General features: G+C 48.3%; 1 protein-coding gene across 1 annotated transcript in view; it reads right to left on the bottom strand.

Moving 5' to 3' along the window:
* Positions 1-27,385, bottom strand: part of celsr3 (cadherin, EGF LAG seven-pass G-type receptor 3) — a gene marked incomplete at both ends in the record, with an annotated part of 86,120 nt that overhangs the window by 11,836 nt on the left and 46,899 nt on the right. The window contains 12 exon segments of the mRNA XM_084479773.1: positions 3,479-3,685; positions 6,343-6,469; positions 7,233-7,400; positions 7,792-7,972; positions 8,358-8,546; positions 9,982-10,180; positions 14,994-15,203; positions 15,652-15,746; positions 16,094-16,195; positions 17,373-17,556; positions 20,429-20,549; positions 21,903-22,044. Of these exon segments, the coding sequence (XP_084335899.1) occupies positions 3,479-3,685; positions 6,343-6,469; positions 7,233-7,400; positions 7,792-7,972; positions 8,358-8,546; positions 9,982-10,180; positions 14,994-15,203; positions 15,652-15,746; positions 16,094-16,195; positions 17,373-17,556; positions 20,429-20,549; positions 21,903-22,044 (1,925 nt within the window).

The raw sequence follows: 27,385 nt of genomic DNA, 5'->3' as shown, positions 1-27,385 counted from the left end.
AGAGAGTCAGAGAGAGAGAGAACAAGAGAGAGAGAGAGAGAGAGAGAGAGAGAGACACAGAGAGACAAAGAGAAGCAAAGAGAGAGAGAGAGAGAGTTAGTGAGTGAGTGAGTGAGTGAGTGAGTGAGTGAGTGAGTGAGTGAGTGAGAGAGAGAGAGAGAGAGAGCAAGAGCGAGGGTGAGCATGAGAGAGAGAGCGAGAGAGAGCGTGATAGAGAGAGAGAGCGTGATATAGAGCGAGAGAATGATCAAGTGAGAGAGAGAGAGAGAAAGAGACAGAGCAAGAGACAGAGTGAGAGCGAGAGAGATAGAAAGAGCGAGAGGGAGACAGAGTGAGACAGAGAGCGTGAGAAAGAGAAAGGAGAGAGAGAGCGAGAGAGAGAGAGAGAGAGTTAGAGTGGAGGGCAGGGTAGTGCAAGTGAGGGAAAAATAGACAGCAACAGATTTCACAGAGTTTTCAGATTTCAGTCTAGATGAAGACATGCAAACTGAAAGATTAGGGTGAGAGGGAAAAGAGAATGAGGGAGAGATAAAGGAAGCTGGGAAACTAACAGAGGCCTGGAGAGGATGATGGATGGGAAAGGGAGGGGAATGGCCCAGGAGGGCTGGGAGCGAATGAAAAGGACACAAAACATAAACACATGATGGAGGCAATAACGTAGAGATGGGGAGATGGAAGGTAAAAGTGGAAATACATTGTCACGGGAGAACAGCATAGAGAATGTGAACGCAAAGAAAACATGAAATATGAAGTAATTGGAAAATAAGGTAACAAACAAACACCGTTTTATTGTCATCTCCAGACTCGAGGGGGTCTGCAGTATAACAGCAGGAGGTTATAATGTAATCACAGACACGCTCCATGAACTAGCTTCGGAGGAGGCTAACTGGATCTTTCGGATGCTTACGAACACTGCTCATCGTAACATGAACATGAGGGATAAAACAGAGAGCCCATAAGAGATCCGAGCGCAGCGACCTTTAAGGGCTGCAATCAACAGGTACTCGAAAGAGTCGCCCCGACGCGAACGCCAAACCGACTCCGCTAACGTTGTTTTGGCGGCAGCCATGACTACATCACTGCAGTGTGCCGCCACGTTTCTAGTGAAAGCCAGTTCCCCGAGAAAATGGGTTCCCTTATACACACTGAAAACAAATGAAACACACAAACGGATTCATCTGTGATTTTGACGAAGGTAACGATGCATGGTTTGAAACAATACCAAAAAACACGCAGAACCAACGACAACTGCTGCAAGTCTCTGCAAGTCTACATTCCCACCCCGCCTTCCTCCTCCTCTCGATATTCAAAATCAGCCAGACGAGCAACGCCCCCCCGCTGTGCCTCTCTCTGGCGCCCATCCACTCAAATGTCGCGTCGTCCGTGTTGTTCTGTGTGACATTTAAACACGCCCTCCCCCCCCGCCACCCAGACGACATCACAGCCACGCCTAAGCTGAGCCTCCGTGTGCCGGCGCTGATACCCTTTGGGTCCTTCGTTTGCATTTCATTTGGTTACCACGGCGACTTAAGGGCAGACACGGAGCGGCATGCTCTTCCTCTGCAAGGGACTCTGATCTATGCGTCCCCGTGGCCCCCCCCCCCTCCCCCCCACCCCCCACATCCCCCCCCCCCCCCCTCCTCTATTGTTAACTTGACCATCTCCACGCTACCAATTACAGCCAGACGGTCACGGCGGAGCCCTTTCCCCTCTGGCCCCCGCGCCCGTTTCTGGCCCCCCCTCATCGTTTAAACCTTAATGGGATTCCCTCGCATCGCTCCGACAGGAGAGCTAGAAGCTTCCGGGCCATTTCAAAGAAAGCCGAGGGGATCACGGATGGTGGACAGAAAAAAAAAAAAGAAAAACGAATTAGTGATTCCTCCCACAGGGGGAGAGGAGTGAGGAGTAGGGGTGCTGATGTACACACACACGGACACACACACACACACACACACAGTCAGCATTTCAATTATATAGTCCAGCGGTTCTCAAACTATGGTACGCGTACCACTGGTGGTACGTGATGCGCTATTAAGTGGTACACAAAAGTTTCCAAAAAATCATTCATTACTACATACATATACATACATACATACATACAACAACAACAACAACAAAAAAACATAATAATATCAAAATACTAGGACGAATGGAAATACGTTAACAAAGAGATCATTAAAAAGGGAGTTTAAAATAAGTTTTGCCTTTCCTGTAATATTTTTGTTTCAATATCAGCTGACCACATCACATCAGTGCGAGAAAGTCAGACAATAAATAATATATTTTTTAAGACTAAATGTGCCTCCGGCGTGAACTGTGTGTAGCAGAATAGGGCTGCAGGCCTACGCTACTGTAGTTTGTTATATTTTATAACATTGTTCCTAATGATGGTACTTGGGGAGACAAATATTTTCTGAGGTGGTACGCGGTATAAAAAGTTGAAGAACCACTGATATAGTCCATGAAGACACAGAACTATCTGATTAAAGCAACACACACACACACACACACACACACAGGGGCGTAGCACCAAATTCTGGGCCCTATATACAAGAAGTCCTGATGGGCCCCCACCCCCCAAAAAACAAAATTTTTTACTAGCAGGCAGCTAGGATGATATAGCTATTTTGTAATGCAATGACGTCTGCAGCTAACTAGCCTATATGCCATAGGTTATTATTTATCATGTAGCCTAATAACGGCTTAGTATTTTTTTTTTTTGTATTTTATACTGCTTTAAATCAGTAGCCTGCTGTTGCAATATTAGCCTACCGTACACTTTATTTATCCTTTACCTTAATAACCAAGGCCTCATCATTTGAAGTGTGTAGCCGATTGTCTGCTCTTGCTTTGGGTTGTCTCTGTTCGTTTTAGTAACGATAACAGAGGGTTTCATCTTGCGTGTTTAAATGTTTGTGCTCACCTTTCTTAGAAAATAAGCCTTTTTTCTGAGAGCCAGACTTCAATTTATTTGACGGTGTCTGTGACATATTGCAGCATGACATTTAGTTATGTTATTAAACTATTTGAGCAACAATCAAAAAATACAAAAATAAAAAGCTTTTTTCTTTTTCAAATTTCCCATGGGCCCCCCCAAGCCTGTCCCACTTACACCCGCAGTCTGTCGGCCCTGCGAGCAGCCCAGGGTAGTAACAGTGCTGGGTGTAGTATAGAGGTTTAACGGCTGTGATTGTGTCTCTGTAATAAACCGCTGTACTGTGAAACATGCAGTCAACATCTCACTTCTTATTTAGATGTTATGCTGGGTGCGCACACACACACACACACACACACACACACACACACACACAAGAACACACACACACTCTAATTCTCCCTCTCTCAATTACATGCGTATAGATATACTCAAATCCAAGATAAAAAGATACACTCACACCTGCACACACACACACACACACACACACACACACACGCCCACCAACACACACACGCCCACACACACACCCCCGACCCTCACCTGCTGCTCGGTCTGGTTGATGCCCAGCAGGAAGACCAGCTGGGAGAGCAGGGCGGCGGCGGCCATGTTGGAGTGGATGCTGCGCGTGTTGGACTTGAGGCCGCGCAGGCAGGAGAGCAGCAGCACCGTCAGCAGCAGGGCCAGCATGGACACCACCAGCGCCGTGTAGCTCACCACCGCCAGCGTCTCCAGGTCCCCCTCCAGCTGCTGCTCGGGGGCGGGGAGAGAGAGGGTACGGTTATATGAATGGGAGGTTATGGGCAAGGTTTGGTTGTATATATATATATCAAGGGGGGTTCTATACAGAGTTAGAGAGAGAGAGAGAGAGAGAGAGAGAGAGAGAGAGAGAGAGAGAGAGAGAGAGAGAGAGAGAGAGACAGAGAGAGAGAGAGAGAGAGAGAGAAAGAGAGATACAGAGAATACAGTTATACAGAGAATACAGACTATGAAATGATTGCCAGGATTAGTTGCATTTATAGTTAGTTTTCTACACAGACAGAGAGAAAGAGAGAAAGAGAGAGAGAGAGAGAAAGAAAGAGAGAGACAGAGAGAGAATACAGATATATGACTATGAAATGATTACCAGGATTAGTTACATTATAGTTAGTTTTCTACACAGACAGAGAGAGAGAGAAAGAGAGAAAGAGAGAGAGAGAGAGAGAGAGAGAGAGACAGAGACAGAGACAGAGAGAGAGAGTGTACAGTTATACGACTATTAGTTATTAAAATTGGTACGGAAGTGCAATGAACAGAACCCAGAGCAACCCGACTGAATCCAGTAAAGTGAGAGTGACAGGAGAGGGAGAGGACGGGGAGGAAGTGTGTCGACAGTGACAGCAGAGATGTCACAGAAGGGAGGTAAAAGAAGGGCCGGTGGGTGGGAGCGCAACTTCTAGGGATATCTGGATGACGGCCAGGCGGGGACGGGCGGAGATGATGTTTGACACATGGATTAGAATATCGGGTATGTAGCAGAGAGAGAGAGAGAGAGAGACAGGGAGAGAGAGAGAGAGAGAGAGAGAGAGAGAGAGAGAGAGAGAGAGAGAGAGAGAGAGAGAGAGAGAGAGAGAGAGTTGGTAGTTGGTGACAGAAAGAGAGGGTGAGAAATACAGAATACACAGGGAGTGAGTGTGGCAGTGTGGCATGGGAAGAGAGAGAGAGATAGAGAGTGCGAGAACGACAGTGAAGAGCAAAGAGCGAGAGATAGCAAGAGAGAGAGAGTGATTGCACGGAGGGCAAGTGTGAGAGGATTATCATTTTATATGTATTTCTTTCTTCGATAACCAAGACAGTCTCCGGGACGCTATAATTAGTTTACACACTAGGGTAATCTCTACCAGGAAAACGTCTGCATATTTGTGTTCTCTTCAGCAATATCATATCCACTCAACACTTGAATTGAGTCGAGAGAGACTAAGGACGAGGTGAAAGAGTGGGAGATAGAGGTGATCTCAGACATTTGAATGGAGGTAGATATGAGGGCTAAAGCTCAAGCGAACAGACGACGGAGGGTACCGGAGACAGACAGAGAGAGAGAGAGAGATAAAGATATAGAGAGAAAGAAAGAAAAAAGAAAGAGAGAGAGTAAGAAAGAGAAAGAAATAAAGAGAGAGAGAAAAAAGAGATAGAGAGAGAGAGAGAGTTCATGGTTGAAACATCTCATAATATCAACAATTTATTTTAGCTCAGCACCAAACTGCACACTAAAGCTGGCTTCCCACTGGTATCTGGCGGGGTTCATAGACATTTGTAAAACAGTAACCGCCTTCAGACAATAAGCGTTAATTAAAATATCAATATCCTCCAATATGGCCACGTATCAAACCCTGTCCTAAAAGATGCTTCAGAAGATGTAGTGGAGCAGCACAGATTAAAGGCCAACTGAAATCTCCCTGAGCTGATATCATGTCATGTTTTATGCTCGGAGAGGATGAAACCGCCCTTCTATCAACTCTGTAGGAGGGGGGGGGGGGGGAATTTTGAAACGGGACCTTGAGAATTTCAACAAGCTGTTTAGAGTCTCCAGCGTTCAACACCTCCAGTCCAGAGCGCTCACGGGAATGATTTATGATCCTCCCTTTGGAAAATGTCAGACTGCACAACCTTTCATACTGACGGAGAAAAGGTATTTCTGCTGTATATTTCACAAGGGTCGAAGCAGAGGCCAAACGTTAGCAGGTCTGTGCGCTGAATAATGCAACAAGTGGAACAGGCTAGCAAAGGTATAGAGGTAATATATAAATCTATCCTTTTCAAAGAAACATTGTGACTTCGACGCAATGAAGGAAAAGCACTCGCCTTACATCTAGAGACATGTGTAAGACCACAGCCACCACAACACTCACTTCCCTTCCTCGGTGTGGCTGATTAACATTATACGCTTCCACATCCCTTCTCGACGCTCCTGACGCTCCCCCCACCTCCCCCCCCCCCCCCCCCCCCAGGAAAGCCTTTGGGGCCCACGAGAGCACCATCGATCTCGGGGGCCTCCCATCGGAGCGCCTGGAGGGAGACACCTCACAACATGTTCCTGTTTTGGCGAGTGAGGGCGGGACTTGCGACAGGGCGAGACTTCAGACGGAGCGGCGTTCCGTCTGGGGTGGGTGCGGGAAAAGCCGACGCATCGGTGGCGTCATACAAGAGACGTCAGCGACTGCCGCGTTGCCGATGTCGCTTTGTCAAAACATTAAATGCTTCTTCATCGTCGTCTTTGTTCGCCTCGCTCCCAGGAATGTTGAACTGACGCACGCAGCTCACAGGAAGCGAGTGAGCGGTAATGGCGCTCCGGTAGACCGGATAAGCCCGATAAAACCTCCTGCCCTTCTCCCGGCCCGCCGCCCTGTCAGGTGTGTCGCGGTGCTGACCTCTCTGTGGGAGCTGTCCATCAGCACGGCGAAGGTTCCCAGCCGGTGGCACTGGCAACGCACGTGGGACGTGTTCCTGTACACCACCATGCAGTCCCGCACCGTCCAACAGCCCCCTGACTCAGACCTGGAGCAGGAGAAGGGACGGAGAGAGGGACAGAGAGAGACAGAGAGAGAGAGAGAGAGAGAGAGAGAGAGAGAGAGAGAGAGAGAGAGGGAGAGAGAGAGAGGGAGAGAGAGGGAGAGAGGGAGAGAGAGAGGGAGAGAGAGAGGGAGAGAGAGAGAGACAGAGAGAGAGAGAGAGGGAGAGAGAGAGGGAGAGAGAGAGGGAGGGAGAGAGCAAGAGGGAGAGAGAGAGAGAGGGAGAGAGAGAGACAGCGAGAGAGAGCGAGAGAGAGAGACAGCGAGAGAGACAGAGAGAGAGGGAGAGAGAGAGAAAGAGAGGGAGAGAGAGAGACAGCGAGAGAGAGAGAGAGAGAGAGAGAGAGAGAGACAGCGAGAGAGAGAGAAGGAGAGAGACAGCGAGAGAGAGAGAGAGAGAGAGAGAGACAGCGAGAGAGAGAGACAGCGAGAGAGAGAGAGACAGCGAGAGAGAGAGAGAGAGCGAGAGAGAGAGGGGGAAAAATTGAGAGTGAGCGAGACGCAGAGAGAGCGACAGAAAGAGATGGAGAGAGGGTGACACACAAAGAGTGTGCGAGATAGAAAGAAAAAAAGAAAGAGAGACACACACACATACACACACACACACACACACACACACACACACACACACACAGAGATACAGAGAGAGACAGAGACAGAAAGACACACAGAAACATAGGCTTAATTCTTATCTCTGTGAATTAATACAATTCTGCACTAACAGCTACCGTCAAAGCCCCTCAACTCACGTGCTGCTGTGATTCCACTGCACACAAAGAGGCTTGCTGCGATTGGCCGTCTCCAGCAGCTTGAACTCCAATAGGAGGGGCTGGTCCAAGTGCCCGCCCACAAAGGTCTGGTTGTTATAGACGGAAATGCTGACCACTGGGGAGTTCATCACTGGATGCCTGGGCAGTCTGGGAGGGGGGGGGGGGGGGGGTTAAACAGACAGCAAGTTAGATGGAGAGCACTGTGGGCAGTTACTAGGAAACCAGGTGAGGGGGTGAGGGAGAGGGGGAGATGGAGAGAGACGGAGATACAGTGAGATAGATATATGCTACTATACTACAACTTTATATTTATATCTGTCTAAACACGGCAAAAAGTTACATTTTTTACACCAATGACTTATTATTATATATACACTGTATAAACATATAGAAAGCAGGATTGAAAGATTGATAGAAAGAAACCAATATATACATATTCCTATTTCCTCCCTCCCTCCCTCCCTTCTCTCTCTACCAGTAGCAGCCCCGTCGTATTGGTGGTGGCGAGGGGTGGTGGTGGGGGGGGGGGGTGTCCTACCTGACGCCCCGGCGGTCGGTGTGGTACTTGGGAGGGAGGGCGGACCCCAGGCTGCGGTAGATCAGCAGGATCACAATGGTGATTGGCGGCTCAGCCAGCGAAACAGTGCGCCTGGCCGCGGCATACTCCACCGTCTGATTGGCTGAGATGCTGACGGGGGCGGGAGCGACGCTCAGGGGAACTGTGGAGGAAAACAGAGAGTCACAGAGATGTATAAACTAGATGACAGGTAATCCGCTCCTGACAAGTGAGGAGTATTTCATCTATTTTAAGATACGGATGATAAATGGGATGTTTACCATATTTGTTCCCAGAGTGGAATTTGCCCAGAAAAACTGGTGTGTGTGTGTGTGTGTGTGTGCGTGCATGTGTGTGAGTGTGTACTCACATGTGTGTGTTTGTGTGCAAATGTGTGTATATTCATATATATCTGCCTCTATGTTCCTGTTCCTGTGTGTGTGTGTGTGTGTGTGTGTGTGTGTGTGTGTGTGCGCGCACGTGCGTGCGTGCGTGCGCCAGCCCGTGAGTGTCAGTGTGTATGCGGGCGTGGATGCGTGTGCACGTACGCTCTTTCTCCGTGCGCTCCCTCTCCTTCCAGCCGTGCTGCTGGTGTCGCTGCGGCACCAGGGCAGCAGGGGGCAGCACCACGTGGGTGTGGGGGTCCCACAGGGCCTGGCCGCGGAACAGAGGGGCGTGGTAGCGCGGGAAACGCCTGCGCACGTGGGTGTGGTTCTCCACGCGGTCCAGGTTCATCACTGCGGGTGACGCCGGACACACACACACACACACACACACACACACACACACACACACACACACACACACACACACACACACACACACACACACACACACACACACAGACAGACAGACAGATAGACAGACAGACAGACAGACAGACAGACAGATGTAGAAACAAGCACACACGCGTGAAGAAACACACACACACACACACACACACACACACACACACGCACGCAGCCACCCACACACGTAGAAACAGGAACACACACACACACATACCCATGAAGAAACACACACATGCACGCACACACACACAGAAAAAGCTCATGAAACATGGCACACGATCAGTGTTCAAAAATGACAAATCTTCTTAGAACAACGTGCTCCGCTCTCACGTCACTCACAGCCAGACATCATTAATCTGAGCCCAGGAGTCAGAACCAGCAGATAGAACCCTCAGCGCTAGGGGGAACGTGGATCTAATGTGTGTGTGTGTGTGTGTGTGTGTGTTGAGGAGAGGAGAGGGTGGGGCTTCAGATATACTTGAGCTTCTTGGAATACAAATAGAAACCACACGCACATACAGAGAGGCCACCGAGGAGTCAGTGTGTGTGTTTGTTGCTGTTCGCTGTGTGTGTGTGTGTGTGTGTGGGGTGTACACTGTGTGTGAGCGTGTGCCTGTGCGTGTGTGGGGTGTACACTGTGTGTGAGCGCGTGCCAGTGTGTGGGCTGGTGGATGCGTGTTTATGTGTGTGTGTGAAATCGACAGCGCTGCGTCTGGCTGCCTGGAGCCCACAGTAGCGTCTGGTGAACGTCTCCATTTGCATGGCGTTGTCTCGCTACAGGATTAACATCAGGCCACTTAAACTGCTTTCACAGCAATGAGTCAAGGGAAGGAGCCCTGCTTCCATTTGGGAGGATTAAGATTGTGCAGCTGCTTTAAATCAGTGATAATAGGACTGTATGGTATGGCGCGTGTTAATGTGGGATTAGAGCGTCTGGCTCTGTGTGTGTGTGTGTGTGTGTGTGTGTGTGTGTGTGTGTGTGTGTGTGTGTGTGTGTGTGTGTGTGTGTGTGTGTATATGATGAATATGATGATGTGTGTGTGTGTCAGTAGCGTTGGTGATTGTATGTTGTCTATGTGTATGTCTGTATGGTCCTCTGTGAGTGAATGTTTATCAGTGCATATCACTATAGTCCCCATAGTGCCACGGACCGGGTGACCCTCACCTATGACGGGGGCCCCTAGGTCAGGCTCACCTATGTTGGGGGCCCCTAGGGCCACAGGGCCACACTCACCTATGTTGGGGGCCCCTAGGTCAGGCTCACCTATGTTGGGGGCCCCTAGGGCCACAGGGCCACACTCACCTATGTTGGGGGCCCCTAGGGCCACAGGGCCACACTCACCTATGTTGGGGGCCCCTAGGGCCACAGGGCCACACTCACCTATGTTGGGGGCCACTAGGGCCACGGGGTTGAGGTAGGTGAGCTTCATGTTCTGGGCCAGGGTCTGGGCGTACTGCTCCAGGAGCTCCGCCAGCCCCCCGGGCCCCCCGGCCAGCGGGTGGTTCTGGTTCTGGGCCAGGGCGCGCCACAGACCGGCCGTGTCCGCCCCCAGCACGCCGCTGCAGCCCCGCAGAATGTTCTGGAAAGCCAGGGGGGGGGGGAATTCAACACATTTTAGTTCCACCTCGTTTGTAGGGCGCATTTCATGTAAACAACGTGCAGTTCAACACGCTTAACGCAAGACACACAATAAAGCGATCAATTGAATCCTGGAACACACGGTGCGCTTTGAATGTGGTCGTGTAAAGAATTGCGAATTGAGAAGAAAAGAACACAAGAAATACTTTGAATCGCGTGTCACAGATTATACAACAGTTTCATTCTTCGTCTATCCCGTATAGCCAGTGTACCCAACTGCACCAACTCAAAGAGGAACACGAGGTAAACACTTTATGAATGACAGTGCAGGGTTGCAGGGTGCTGGCCATTTATTTCAAAGCAGCACAAGGTTAGGCCTCAGTCATGGACTCCTGCCTCATAGACTGTTCCGGGTGACAGAGCAAGAAACAAACTGTCGATCAACGAAGGCAAAGAGAGAGAGCGAGAGAGAGAGAGAGAGCGAGAGAGAGAGAGAGAGAGAGAGAGAGAGAGAGAGAGAGAGAGAGAGAGAGAGAGAGCAAGCCATAGATGGAACACTTTAGCAGGGCACTAAAACTGTTCAGCACGTCTTGGGCGGGGATCGTGACCTGTCAGGATGCGTCCTTCACAACAATAGACAGGAGGAGAGAGAGATAGAGAGAGGTTCATTCATCCAGTCAGGGAGGGAGAGAGAAAAAGAGAGAGATAGCATTTTTTCAAAGAAATGATGTTGGGTGTCTCAAGTGCTATCAGTTTGATTTAAAAACTAAACGTCGTAGCTGCCCCCACAGTTAAGAATTGCCACCGGCTGTTCCCCCTCGTCACACTAAAACTTCTCTGGGTACATCAGCCCCGGGCACGTGCACATCAGCCTCCTGCACATGCACATCAGCCCTGTGCACGTGCACATCAGCCCCCTGCACGTGCACATCAGCACTGTGCACACGCACACATCAGCAGCATGCCCATCAGCACCGTGCACGTCAGCCCTGTGCATGTGCAAGTCAGCCCTGTGCATGTGCACGTCAGCCCTGTGCATGTGCACGTCAGCCCTGTGCGGGCATACAAAAAAACCAAGACCGGGAGAGGAGGAGAGGTTAAATGAAGACAAGTTCAGTGTCATTTTAGATTCAAGCCCCGGGCGGGCTGAAAGGCTTTAGCTTCCTGTACAAGATCGGCACAGAACCACACAGGAAGCTGGTAAGAGGGAGAGGAAGATGATTATCTACAGAGGATAAAGCCAGCAGGAGAAAGGGCTGCTCAAAGTGATGTGGTTAAATCTTTTATAGAGCTTATAGAGCTAGACCCGCACCTAGCCATAAGGCAAACGGAACAGACACACAAATGAATCATCAGGACTCGGGGTGTGTTCTATATATGATGTTATTGACGGCTTCAAGATCATGATGAAAAACAACATTTTCTTGAATTATTTAGAACAGAATTCCGGTTAGCCAACAGACAAGAGACAGAATGAGCTAATGAAAATGTAGCTTATCATATCAACTTTAGCAGTTTGTCATGTGCATGAACACAGACGCAACACTCAACGAGACGTGAACTAGCTCTTGTTCAGAGCACCATGTGGACCTCGTTTCCAAGTGTATTTGAATAGTGGCTATATTAAAACCCATTCCCTTCTCATTCCATAGTTATTCAGGGATTACAATTCTTAAATAATTGCTGTCTTCTCGTGTAAACATCATAAAATGAATGACTGCGCTGTCCAAACAGAAAGATGGCGGTGTGTGAGCTTAGCCAACACATTATCCCTCCTCTGTGTGTGCAGATGGCCCGTCTCCCTCTCTGAGGTATAGCACGAAACGGAGAGTTTCAGACAAACAGCAGGGACGCTATTTAAATAGAGCGAGAGCGCCGGGATGGATCAAGATGGTCTCTGTTGTTTTTGTTTGTTTGTTTGCTTGTTTTAAATTGAATCCATTACCAACTGGGCGACAAAGTAAGCGAGCTAGAAGGGGAGATGCAAACACAAGGGGAGATGAAAATCCTGTTTCAACCCTTGAAAGCCCAGAAATTGGCTATATTAGTTGTAAGCATATCCATAACTTTCCCGCTGGGATGAATAAAGTATTTAGTATTACCTCGGTCCTTCACCCCAAGGACGTCATCACTATAGTTTATGTTCAAATAAAATGTGTCCTGTTTTTGAGTGGAAATCTTGGCAATGAGTCCAAAAGACTAAACAATTGTGTTCAGTCAGTCCCGGCAGCTCAACCTGACCTGCCACGATCTGCTTCAAAGGCTCCGCTGTTGAAACCGCTGTTGAAACCAGATGAGAGGTCTGCACGAGGCGATCAGACACCCACCACCACTGGAGTCCCACTCCCATCACGCTCCCAGCGTCTACCACATCCCACATCAAATCCTGCCGCTCCCCGTCGGTCATCAGCGGCTCCGGGGTTCCCATGGCGACCACTGCATTACTATGGTTACCTGGTGTCGGAGGCCCCTTATGTGCTGCTCTTTGAAGTAAGTTGATTCAGGGCTCTCTTTCATTATTCCTGTCTTTTTGATTTTTTTTACGTCTGCACGTGTGACTCGGATACCAATCAGGTGTTGCTATGGTAACGCCCCGCCACCCATACTCCATTCATGGGCTAAAGTGGGGTTGGGTTGGAGCAACAGTTGGGATTCTGTTCCATTAGGGTTGTTTGACCACAACGCAGCGTTCCATCGGCGACAACAAACCAATAACATCAAAACACTATTGATCTTCGTAACAGTCCTTTTTTGTCTTTCTGATGAGGCAAAGCCGTTCAATGGAATCCGACTGAGCTTTTACTCACGAAATAAGTCAGTGATGGGTTGCCTTAGCAACGGGTTAGCCAATGAAACCGTATTGATCTCATAAATCCAGACCTCTATTGTCAAGATCTAAACCCTCAGGGCAAATAAATCAGGCTATAACCAGCCAGAGAAAGAAATAAAGAAAATAAATTATCCTTAAATATGATCATATAATAGTGATTTCATTACTAATGTCATTAGTAGTGACGTGCTAAGTAGTAGCAACTACTGCTGTGCTAAGAGTAGTGATAGTTTAGAAAGTATTATAATAGAGAAAGTAATAGTATTTTATAATAAGAGGAAATAGAGGTATGTAGGCAAACACACATATTTTATAATATTATATGTGGCACAAACTGCAAGGGGGATTCCATAACGCTGTTTCTATGGCAACGTATCTATCGCAGGATAACTGTAGCATCATAAGTGATGGAGCAGAAATGCCTTTCCATCACAACAGTCGATTTTATCTGGTTCTATCTACTAAAATATTCAGAGCAAATTATGGTAATATAATCTTTCTCCATATAGTATTGTATTACTCTTGCGACAAAGATAAATTAGCACGACTATGACAAAAGCTACTCCTACTACTTCTACTTCTACTTTTACTACTACTACTCCTACTCCTACTCCTACTCCTCAAAATTCAATCCTATATCGCCCTGTACCACAATTCAATTTTTAATGCACTTTACTAGAACATTCCCTTCACGGCCATCTTTGTCCTGCTGCAGAATTCTGCCTTCGGTTCCATCACCGAGCTATCCCTTAGAACCGACATGGAGCCCAGATGACCAGGGTGATTCAGGCCCATGGCAGCTCAACAGACCCTAAGGAACTCTGTAGAAATACCACTGTACCAGGTGATAATATTGTCACCTTTCAATTTCGAAAGAAGCCAGACAAAGCCAAAGTGAACACACCGGACATAGCGCTTCATGTTGTATGATGTAACATAGCCGAGGTTTACTTAAGTCACAGTTTTAATCAGACCATGTTTTTAAAAAAAACAACAACTACCATGTAGCTGCCTGCCGCTACAAGTCGCACACCCCCCCACTCAGACGGGGCGGCGAGAGAACCCATCAGGTTAATGAAAAAAAAAAAAAAAACCTTTCCTGTGATACTGTCAGATGACATGTTGAATTAAATCGCTCAGTGCTGTTGCCCAGTTGCCATGGCAACAGTACAGACCGCCTTAGGTAAAAAAAAAAAGAAGAAAATTGAAAAAAGTGAAAAATATATATTTCCCATTGTGATGCCGTGTCACCGGGGGCCATCGTCAGCCACCACGCTACACCCACCCGGGGGGGGGGGGGGGGTGGGCACTTTATGCTGGGCGATAGCTCCGTGTTGGTGACTCACTCTGGTATCTTATGGACGTGTCCAGGAGACATATGGACGGGGGCGAGGAAGGAAGCGGAGATCCAGGGGAGCGACGGTTAATCAAACGCCACTCACCGTCAGGCCATTCTGACAGGGATGAGACACCTTACTCTAAACCGGTTATTTTGTGCCGGACTGTAAAGTGTGCTGTGAAGTAAAGGTGTAAACTGTTGTGTACAAACTGTTATGTCTTGTACAAACTGCATGATTCCTTTTACAAACGTGTATTCTACGTCTAATAACTGAACTGAAGCAATGCTGGACCCAACCGTCGACCCTAGCATCAGTTGGAGCAAAACCATGGCGGGAACTACACAGTTCATGGAATGGACTCAAACCGAGAACCGAATCCCGCACCACTCATCACCGAACGGCCAACACCAGGCTACAGATTCTGGAATATTCTACATAATAAACAACCCACCATGACCCTAGTTGGAGCCAAACCCATGGGACTACTGCTAGAACCTTCCGGGTTCCACTCGGCATCAAGGGAAAGAAATTAGAAAAGCATTAAAAAAAAACGGTTGGTTGGAGCAAAACCACGGCTGGAACCTTCCGGACCTGGACCGAGGGAGAGTTCCTGAAACGTTTCCAGAGCGTTCCGCAACACACACCTCGTTGAAGTGGGCGTCCTGCGTGGCGGTGAGCCCGAAGCCGGTCTGCTGCGTCTCGAACGCCAGCAGGCGGGACAGCAGCCGCTCGGCGATCTGCAGGTCGTTGCCGTAGAGACGGGACGTGGCCTCGGTGACGTCGCGCAGCTGGTGCGCCAGCTTCTTCTCCACGATGGTGCTCAGCTCCGTCTCGTTGCGCTCCAGGGACTCCAGCTACACGCACACACACACACACACACACACACACACACACACACACAATCGTGCGCACACACACACCAATTCACACACGCAGAGACACACACGCACACACACACAAATATATTTTAAAAAGGGGCATTAAAAAGCAAATGACCCTAAAAAGAGTGTATTTGTAACCATAATTGAGAACCATGCCGATAAAATTGGGGTTATAGATTAATCGGTCTGCTACACTTTCCTCATTCTCATTGGTTGGGAGCACATATTGGATTTTACATTGGTAATCAAGTTAGCATTAAAGATGGAATCAGTAGTGTTAACAGTGTTATCACTATGAGTAGTTGGTACTAATGGTAATTATACTATTACTAATGACATGGGTAGGTTATATCAGTGTGCGTTATATAGTACCACGGTTGACGTGTACGTTGTGGTGCGGTGCAGTTGACGGTGTACATACGGGGATGTTGAGCTCCACGAAGGGGGGAGAGGTGCAGTTGTACAGGTCTGGCTCCAGCCAGCCCCTCTCCTGGTCACAGTGTCTGATGGCAGCGCCTGGAGGGACGGGGGGGACAGGAGGGTTACAGACACAAGTCCCTCTGCGTGCACGGTGATGCTTTTCAGAAACACAGCAGTAACTTGGACATAGAATGACGGAGCGTTATATTCTGAGCATGTTATTCCCTTGGTACTTTTGCTTGGCTTTATTTCTTTATGTTTAAGGTTTTCTTGTATAAGTCGGTGACAGTGTATAATTGTGTGAGTGTCGCATTTCTGTGTATGTGTGTGCGTTTGTTTGTAAAGCCCAAAGCTTGTGACACCCACAGCAGGTAGGTAGGTAAGGAGGTTTGTGTGTGTGTGTGTGTGTGTGTGTGTGTGTGTGTGTGTGTGTGTGTACAGACCAATGGATCCTTTAGGACAGGCCACCACGGCCGGCAGGTTGAACTTGGTCCGTGGCCACCAGATGCCCAGCGTGATGGTCTTGGGACAACCGTCATAGATCACTGCAGAGAGAAAAGAGAGAGAGAGAGAGAGAGAGAGAGAGAGAGAGAGAGAGAGTGGGGGAGAAGCATGTCAGAGAGAGAGACAATATTACTCAAAAGACCAGAAAGAATTTGGATGGTCAAACGTGTGGTGATGGATTCCTAGGAGTGGAGTGGAGTGAGAGAGTGAGAGTGAGAGACATAGAGGGTAGACAGAGAGAGTGGTCAGAGTGAGAGAGCAATAGCGAGAGACACACACACACACACACACACACACACACACACACACAGAGTAGACAGAGAAAGTAGAGAGAGAGAGAGAGAGAGAGAGGGTGGACAGAGAGCGTGAGAGAGGAAGAGAGAGAGAGTTGACAGAGAGACAGATCGAGAGAGTGAGAAATAAATTAGGTATAGAGAGAGAGAGAGAGAGAGAGAGAGAGAGAGAGAGAGGGTGGAAAGGAGGGTGATTGTTGGGGGTTTGGTCGGACACAGAGATTGCACAGTGAAGAGGAGAAGAGAAGTGGGCGGTGGATGAAGATGAATAAAGAGGACGAACAGGAGAAATCTAAAGTAGGTGGGGGGGGGTCGAGACACAGACACAGACATCTAGACAGCGAGTGGCGAGGGAGCCAGGAAGTAGCCTCAGCAAGACGTTAACAGCATCAATCACTCTTATCTTTCAACTCTTTCAATAAAACCTTCTACAGAAAGTCTCCACCACAGGGGGAGTTGCTACATTTCTTCGGCTGATTTGAAGTGAGCGGGGGAAATGTAACACGGCTGTGTGAGGACAACAAACCACTCACAGATGACAGGAAGTGGTTCTTAGGAGAAACAAGCTATTTATCTCTGGAAGCAGAATGGTGACTTTCTCCACTAAACTTTTGAGATTGTGGGATTAGGGTGCAAGCCAAGTGGAAAAGTGCAAAGTGGGAGCCAACACACACACACACACACACACACACAGATAAGACACGACATGGAATTGCCAAGCAGTAGCATTTAAATAAATTTAAAACGTCAGACTTTTACATAAATAAAGCACAGTCCACGACACATCATAGGAAGTACCCCAAATATCGACCTAACGAAACGCAAATCAAAAATATTCAAACCAAGACATATTGACATAAAACAAATCAATGCGTTCAATCAGCAAACTGCTGGAACACATCGATCCGTCTTCACATTCACTTGCCTTCGCAGCCTGAATTGGTGACCTCCGCAAACGGGTTGTCGCACATGTTGCACTGTCGGCCAATCACCCCGGGCCTGCATTGGCATTGGCCCGCCTCCTGGTCACATGACCTGGAGAAGGAGCCAACCGGGTAGCAGTCGCACGGCAGACAGGAGTCACTTCCCCGCGGCCAATAGTGAAACTCCTAAGAGACGGAGAGGGAGAGACGGAGATAAATTCATAAAGCATGAGCAATAATAAACGCGTTGGCAGGCTTGACGGCCGTATTGGCAGAGGAGACCCTTTCCCGTGCCATATCTGAGTACACACAGGTGCCGTGCATCAGAATTAACGATACGCCCATTCCGTCACCAGCCATGCACCGTGCACCAGTACAAACCAGTGAAGACAGAGTGCCGGGATTTAAATAGAATAGAGCGCAGACACTTGCTTTTGCGCCGGTGTGAACAAGTTCTCCATGCCTCCCCGTCTATACTCACAGAGGAGCGTTGATAGCAAATACATCAGACACACACACACACACACACACACACACACACACACACACACACACACACACACACGGGCCCCTCGGGGGGAGGGGGACATGGGAGCCCTGGTTGTACGACGGCGTGACCATAAAAGGGCAAACGGGGAAACAAGGGAAACGATCAAGAGCGAGACGGCGGGGACAGCTGGTCAGGTGGTTGGTAATCCGTCCGCAAAGACAGGCGGACACGTCTGTACTTCAGCCCGAGTGTAAGCAAGGGGGCGTCGCGAGAGGCTCATTTACATCCTCAAGTGCTGATTGCTGCGTGTGAGGATGTTGTTGGACTGAAGGACGGTGGGGGATTGGTTGGTGAGCCACTGGAGGCAGAGCTCTGTAGCTGGGCTCGTATTGGTAGGAGTGCTTTTGGCCACGCTTTGATCGCTAAAGGCACCAAAGGGCACCGGTGAACAGAGAGGACATTTGAAATACATTTCAACAGCACTATTCATGACATGTCTTTCTTTCTTTTTTTTTTGTGGAGAAGCGATGCCTGTAGTGGCATGAATGCAAATGTGGTCATCTTTTTTTAATTAAAAGGACGGTTCCCCCAGTGAGTGTTATTGTATTGTATTGATGAATATATTATTTTAGAGAATGTTCCTTATGAAAATATTTTCGCTGCATTTGGGTGTCAGTCAGTCAGTCAGTCAGTCAGGCAGTCAGGCAGTCAGGCAGTCAGCCACTCAGTCATTCAGTCATTCAGTCAGCCAGTCGGTCAATCAGCCAGCAAGTCAGTCGGTCAGTCCGTCGACCAGTCAGCCAGTCAATCAGTCTTAGAATAAGATCTCTGTGATTGTAGTCCTGTTGTTTGAACGATTCCTGTAACATGACAGATATCTGCCAATTATCCAACAATTTTCAGCAGACCTGTTTTAATAAAACCATCTCTCTTCACATCGCTGTTATTTCAGGAACTGATGCTGGCTTGAATTTAACTTTAATGAAACCCCTCTGCTACACACGATAATCTATATCACTACTCCCATTGTGCTGGAGATATGTACGTATAAAATGTAGCTGTCAGGAGCGTTACATCATAATAAAATAATACTGTATTCCTTCCCCGAGGGAACGCCACTGCATCTCAAATGAAGCGCTCCGTGAGATTTGAGCACGTGAAGTAGACAAGGCGATAAAAAGCAAGATGTATTTGTGTTCAAATTGACTCAGACACTTCTGTGTTTATGGATTGAATGGCGGCTGTGAGTTCGTTTTTGTTTCATAGCGTCTCACCCATGGTGTTCACCGTTCTGGGGGTCCACTTGGGCGGGAATTAAAGGTGCTAGTGTTTATCTGTTTAATGGGTGCTGGGGTGTCAGTCCCCACCTCGGGCATCTGTCCCATACGGCGCAGACAGATGGAGGGAATGTTTCGCCGGCGGGGGAAAATCCCAGAGGGGACGCCACAGTACGCGTTGTACTCATCAATTTGAGGCCGACATGCGTATGTGTGACGTTTTTTCAGATTTTTTTCCTGTGTGTGTGTGTGTGTGTGTGTGTGTGTGTGTGTGTGTCGGATCAATAACAGATTATTATTATTGTGATAACGGATTGGGGTCAAACGATAATCTGCGTGAGTGAGGGTCTCGTCAGACATGAGTTGATTACACAAATAATTGCACACGCACACCCACACACACATACACGCACACACGCACATGCACACGCACACCCACACCATACGCAGGAGATCAAATAATGAACTCACGATGAACTCATGCTCATTACATACAACATGTGTGTGTGTGTGTGTCTTTGTTACTGAGAACACCAGTATGATTATTTGCACTTCTGTGAGTATAATTGAAATCTCACACCGATTTAACACCATGCACTGCTGGGCTCATATATTTGTCTGACCGTTGTGTGTCCACTCGACTAAAAGTCCACGATGCCACTGAAACCAGATGAGTCCGAACTGTCATGAACATTACCTCACCGTTTAAAACGTAACCGTGTAAAACACAGATGGCCAGACAGGGAGTCATTACTTGATGAAATGTTCATTAAAATCACCTCATAATAACCCACCAGAGCCTGGTTGATACTCTTAATGGGATTAGTGTTTAGCAAACAAACATTCACTAGCGGTTCACTTTTAATATGAGTGAGGGCTATTCAATATCAACCTCGGGTTGCATTCTCCCACTTTAAAATAAACCTTGCTGACAGGTTTGCGGATGTTATTTTCCCTACAAAAAGTTTGACGCAACATTTATTACCACTGACAATAAAGTATGGACCCTCTAAAAAATTAAAATCCTACCCTGTAGAGGTGTTTCTCTATGGTGTGTGTGTGTGTGTGTTTGTGTGCATGTGTCTCTGTCTGAGTGTCTCTGTGTGTGCGTGTGCTTGTGTTTGTGCGTCTCTGTCGGAGTGTGTACGTGTGTGTGTGCGTGTCTCTCTGTCTGAGTGTGTGTGTGTGTGCGAGTGTGTGTGCGTGTGTGTGTGTGTGTCTCTGTCTGAGTGTGTACATGTATATGTGTGTGTGTGTGTGTGTGTGTGGGGGGGGGGGGGGGGGGGGTTACCTTGCAGTGGCAGACTCCGCTGGTTTTGTTGCAGTCTGAGTCAAAGCCTTTAGTGACGTCACAGTGACACGGCCCACAGGTGGGAGACCCCCACCAGCCTCTGGGACACTGGTGGTCAATCCTGCACACACACACACACACACGCACACAGACACACACACACACACACACACACACACACACACACACACACACACACACACACACACACACACACACACACACACACACACACACACACACACGTGCACACACACACACACAAAAAACATTGCTTGAGTGTTGAAAATGGTACACCGATACGTTTTCACCCTGTTCAATTCAATTCAATTTAATCAGGCGCAAGGGAGGTGGGTGGTGAAACAGAGAGAAGGAAGGAAGAACTAAAGAGGGACAGAAACAGGGTCACAGACAGGGTGAGAGGGGGGAGGGAGAAAGTGAGAGAGGAGAGGGAGAGAGGGGTAAAGTCAGGGGGATGGACTGAGAGATAGCACCACTTGCATAGAAAGAGTGTGTGTGTGTGTGGGGGGGGGGGGGGGGTGGGGGGTTAGAGGGGATGAGCAGTAGAGGTAAGATAGAGAGAGATTTACCCAGGACTTACAACCAGAGGACAGAAGGATGGTGAAGCGAGAGAGAGAGAGAGGGAGCAAGAGAGAGAGAGAGAGATGGATGAACAGATTAAGAGGGATAGAGGGTTTATATGTTTGACTCTTTTTCGTCACTCTAACATCTGAGGACGTAGAAAACCAGCAGTTACGTAGATCAAAGACACAGATCTGGGACACACACACACACACACACACACACACACACACACACACACACACACACACACACACACACACACACACAGTGTTGGGGTCAGGTCTGGGTCAGCATCACATCAGACCCAGCTGTATCTGTGTGAGGATCACACGGTCTGTGTGTGTTTGTGTGCAATGTGTGTGTGCGTGTGTGTAACCCTATAGTTGATAGGCTGGAGATGTGGGACAAGCCTCAACCAAAATACAGATATGACACACAAACCCATGTAAGCACTTGCACACTCACACACACAGACATACGCACACACACAGTCCCAGCTGTAGCTGACAGTGCAGCGCTAAAGGGGTTAGCCTAGCTAGACTTACTCCATTGTCACCACATGTAATCTGGTTTGTGCATACCCAAATTAGACTCTGTGTAAGTTCATGTGTGTATGTGTGTGTGTGTGTGTGTGTGTGTGTGTCTCTGCGTGCGTGTGTATATGTGTGTGTGTGTGCCTGTGTGTGTCTGTGTATGTGTCTGTGTGTGTATGTCTGTGCGTGCCTGCAAAAGCCTTTGTGTGTGTATATGTGTGTGTGTGTGTGTGTGTGTGTGTGTGTGTGTGTGTGTGCGCAGACATGTATATGTCTGTCTGTCTGTCTGTCTGTATGCGTGTGCGCGTATGTCTGTGCACACTTGTGCGTTAGTGTGTGTGTGCATGCGTGCGTACCTGTGCTGGCAGTACTGTCCGTAGTGGTTGTCCCCACAGTCGCAGGTGTAGCCGTGGGAGGAGCTGGGCTTGCGGTGGCACTGGGCGGTGTTTTCACACGGGTTGAGGTGGCAGGCGTCCGTACAGCCCCTACCGTAGTAGCCTGCAAACACAGCTCAGTGAGTCCTACCGTAGGACCCTGCAAACACAGCTCAGTGAGTCCTACCGTAGGACCCTGCAAACACAGCTCAGTGAGTCCTACCGTAGGACCCTGCAAACACAGCTCTGTGAGTCCTACCGTAGGACCCTGCAAACACAGCTCAGTGAGTCCTGCCGTAGGACCCTGCAAACACAGCTCAGTGAGTCCTACCGTAGGACCCTGCAAACACAGCTCAGTGAGTCCTACCGTAGGACCCTGCAAACACAGCTCAGTGAGTCCTGCCGTAGGACCCTGCAAACACAGCTCAGTGAGTCCTACCGTAGGACCCTGCAAACACAGCTCAGTGAGTCCTACCGTAGGACCCTGCAAACACAGCTCAGTGAGTCTTTCACCTGGTTAAATAAAGGACATTGATTGAGTAGTCTTAGCGTCGCACTTTCTTTTGCTTCATATTTGTTTGGACCAAACACATGTTGGAGGCGTGGTTCTGTAAGCGCGAAAATTCATGAACATGAAACAAACACTGTGTAGTCTAGCCAATGTAGGAATATACTTGAAAATGCACTTCTGAAATCGTCATCCAAATGAACCCCTTGCAGTTGTTGGTTTCGGGCCCGGGCTCTGTGCCGTCTCCCCCCAGAAGTTCTGCTGTAACATCGTGGGACGGCTGGGTCCCAGATTACAGGGCAGCATTCAAACATTAGGTTAATTGAGCTTCAAATGACAGAAGCTCTGTGGACCGGAGAAACAGGGCGACGGCAGGATGAGGACTAGCTCCAAACCGCGGTCTTGGCAGATCGTCCTGAGCAGCGTAGATCGAGAAGCCCACCTGTTAGCCCACGCGGCTACGAGCGCTTCACGCTACGCTACCACGCATCAGAAATAATAAGCTGCCAACGCTCAGACGTCAAACCCGGCTTATCACACAGAGCCGCGTGCGCCTCGCTACTGGGATGGCGACGTGACCGATGTGTCACACAGCGGGGCACGTGCGTGCACACACACACACACACACACACACACACACACACACACACACACACACACACACACACACACACACACACACACACACACACACACACACACACACACACCTGTGGGTTCATTCAGACCCACAGCTGTCACCGTGAAAGAAATAAGCCACAAGGCTACGAGAAAATAAATTGTAAACGTCTATCGTTTTTCAATAAAAGCAAGCAAGTGGATTTGGAGTTTCAAAATGGGGGACACATACTGTAGGTTTCTATTAATAAGTAAACGGTTAAGGTTGTCTTGAAGTGAGTTGGATAGCAGAAATAGTGTGCGATAAATGTAAAAATGTTAACGTTTACATTGGCGCGTAGAGGCAAGTGTAGTTCTTCACCTTAAACACGAACAAGTGACAAGTGCGGGAATGCAAACTGAATACTAAATAACAATTGCATTTATTAAATATGATAAATGTTGTTGTTGAATCCCCAGACACTCCACTTAAATACTGCCTCTTATATGGTAATGTGGGTCACATCACAACACACACACACACACACACACACACACACACACACACACACACACACACACACATAATAAATAGCCTCTTTTTTATGCCACACACACTTGTGGATTCCTTTTGATCACAAAGAACCAAACCGGCTTCACAGACAGACATAATTGCTACACTTAGCCTTATTTCCGTACAGACACCCAGAGGAATAGCCTCCCACATGAAAGAGAAGGGGTTGTCGGGGGTCTCTCCACGCAAGATGTCCGCGTGATAACCTATCATGTTCACGACAGCTAAATGGTCATGTAACCGCCGTGTGTATCCGAAGAAATGTACAGCGTGGGTTGTGGACCCAGGCCGTTAAGGAGCCGCGTTAAGGGCCAGGCATCTCGTTAAAGAACGAGACATCGGGAGTTGAACCCCTGACCTTTTTTGTCTGGGATTCAGACGAGCCACTCCACTAGCCACTCCTTCAGCCATCCTGATTTTCTGAATACATCTCAGACTCTCCTGTGATCAGGCGTCTCGTTGTCCTCTATTTCAACCTTTCTCTCTCTCTCTCTCTCTCTCTCTCTCTCTCTCTCTCTCTCTCTCTCTCTCTCTCTCTCTCTCTCTCTCTCTCTCTCTCTCTCTCTCTCTCTCTCTCCGTTCCTCTGAACTCCTTTCAACCAAATCCTCTGCGCCCAGCCACGGCCCCAGAGAGGTTTGAACTGTCAAGCGCTAAGTGACGCTTAATGAACCCCAGGCTGGCATAAGAGAAGAGAAGAGAAGAGAAGAGAAGAGAAGAGAGCAATACTTAAGAAGAAGGAGTTCTTCTTGAGCAGTGAACTCTGGGTAGACTGGTTGAGGCGAGGTTTTCCAGTTAGGTGGGGGCCGAGCCTCTGGGCTCTAAACCCATGTGGTCTGACGGCGGAAGGGCTGACTTTAACCGGATGTTCTGGAGCATTTTGGAGCGATTATATCGGATATCTTAGCGGTTAAATGTTTTGAAATGAGAAATCTGTGCTCTTGCACACAAAGACACACAGAACCAAGCAGGAGTGCACGCACACTCACATACGCACGCAAGCACGCACACACACGCACCAACACACACTATATACTCACAGTGAGACAGAATATAGCTCATGTATTATGGTTTATTATACTGCTCACAGGGCCTTTCCATTTAGGTTCATACACTGAATGAGGATTGACGATATACAGACAAAACCTCTGTCCTTGAACACTTTTTACTATATTTTCGCTCCTTCGAATGACGTTTTTCTGATCATTCTGATGATGAAGAATGTTTTTCTATAGTATGCTGTGAATAGATGGCAATGAGAGTCAATACTGTGTGTGTGTGTGTACATGTGTATATGGAAAGTGGTGGCCTTACAGCAAAAAGCATTAATTTGAAACTTCCAGAAGTGAAGATCCCCCGTCTCCCATGCTCTCCTTCTCTTGTCCCCTCTCCATCTGTCTCTCTGTTCTCCCTCTCCCTCCCACATCACCTCTTCAACCAAAAACCTTTCTGTTTAATGTTTGTTTTCTTTCTTCATCTCTCTCTCTCTCTAACACACACACACACACACACACACACACACACACACACACACACCAACAGCAACACAATCGGACACAAACTGGTGCACACACAAAATTCCAAACACACACAAACAAAAATCACACACACATTTAACACACACATATTGGCACACACACAGACACATACCCAAACCCGTCACTCTCTCTCTTTCTCTCTCTCTCTCTCCCTCTTTGTTTGAGCCGTGCACGCCCACCAGCGTGCAGCAGGCTTCCATCTGCCTATGCATCCTTACACGCTCGCCATGGCAACAGCAAGGGAGAGACGGGGGGGAAAGTGGATGGCCTTGACTGCATTCAGATGCTTTGAATGATGCAGAGAGAGAGAGAGCGAGAAAGCGAGAGAGAGAGACAGAGAGAGAGAAGAGATAGGGAAAAAGACAGTGTGAGAGGGAGGGAGTGAGAGAGAGAGAGATCGAGAGAGAGACCACTGCCTTGTGATGGAGAAGAACAAAGCTTGTGTAATCAGTTCCACATAAACATCAGTGGTCCATAATGGTCCATAATGTGTGTGGTCCATAATGTGTGTTCTACTCCACATTAAAACCCTATTGGAACTGAGTTGGAGTTTGTTTCACGCTATCTGACGCAGCCACGCTGTCTCTGTGCCTATGAGAGAAGAGAAGTCGATTCACCGAACACAAACTGTTTCACCGACACGGCAACTTCTAAACACGACATCCAGGGGTAATCCTCGGAGGCCCAGTGTACTCCTCATTCATCTTCATCTGTGAACGAATGATGTACTTTATGTACCTGCTTTGAAAAAAAACCGCAAACAAGAACACTCACTTGCTCGTGAGCAAGAGCGAGAGACGGGGAGACGGAGAGGGAGATGACACGAGAGATTAAACAAGAGACGGGTCCTTTTAAAGATGAAGCAGCCGCCAACCCTGTTCAATTTGTAAGGCGTCGCAACAACAACACGCACCTACCTGTCCCATGCGGGCAGTGCTGTCTACACAAACACGCCCCCCCCCCGCCCCCCCCCCTTAAACGAGAGCGACAACCTCATCACTCCTGTCCCTGATAATAAAGTCATCACCGCAAAATGCTTCATCTTCTGTGCCCCAACTTCTCCCTTTGAGTCGGGCTGGAGATCCTTCCGAGGCGAAGGCTGATAAATGATGATGCGACGCAACTCTGGGCTCTACAGGATGTCCCCTTTCCTCAGCCCACCCGCCTGTGTGTGTAAGTGTGTGTAAGTGTGTGTTGGTTGTAGGGTTGTAGTGTGTAGGAGTTTAGACCGCCGCTCCCCGGTAACTCCTGACAGACAGGGGGGTCCTCCTCACACGGCTGTGCTGCGTCTTCCTCCACTAAGGGCGTCGCTGCTGTCAATTAGCCTCGGGGAACCGGCAATATGGTCACCCACACGCGCGCGAGTGCGCACATGAACGCACACCCACACACACACACACACACACACACACACACACACACACATACATATCTGCACATGGACACACACACACACACACACACACACATATCTGCACATGGACACATACACACACACACACACACGTATCTGCACATGAACAGACACACACACACAAATTGAAATGCACACTCACGTACACAAAAACAAACACGCAGTCACATACACACACACACATGCTCACTGACACCACAGGCCTACCTAGAGACATGAAAGAGATGAAAGGGAATTATTCAGTGAATTTCTCTCTCTCTCTCTCTCTCTCTCTCTCTCTCTCTCTCTCTCTCTCTCTCTCTCTCTCCCTCTCTCTCTGCATATCTTTCCCTTTTGTTTTGAAACTTTGATTGTTTTTTTAAAGCGTCATGCATTTTCCAACAGTATAATTTAATGTTCATTGTGCTGATGCAAGCTAGTGATCATATGCGTGTGTGTGTGTGTGTGTGTGTGTGTGGTAAAGGCCTAGCATAGTGTTGCTGCTCCCCATGCGGTCAGGCCGCGGGCTCTCAAACTATCTCCCACCACATCTTCTCCTCAACTCTCTCCCTCTCCTTTGCTCTGCCTCACTCCCACTCTCTTTCTTTCAGGTCTCTCTTCCTCCACATTATTCCTCTCTCTACCTCCTTCCACACTCCCCCTCCTCTTGTCTTATTACCATTGTTCCAATTTAAAAGTTTCTTTAACTCTCTAAACTAGGACAGTCTCTCTCTCTCTCTCTCTCTCTCTCTCTCTCTCTCAAAAAGAACCGACCGGTATTTATTGAACAAACTGACCCCAAGAGAACCACTACCAAACCCTCGCCTCACTTCACACCAACTGTTTGGTCAATTGAT

Source organism: Micromesistius poutassou (assembly GCF_964030765.1).
Source record: "Micromesistius poutassou genome assembly, chromosome: 15".
NCBI lineage: Eukaryota > Metazoa > Chordata > Actinopteri > Gadiformes > Gadidae > Micromesistius > Micromesistius poutassou.
Note: the sequence above shows the minus strand (reverse complement) of the source record. Positions and strands in the feature narration are given on the sequence as shown.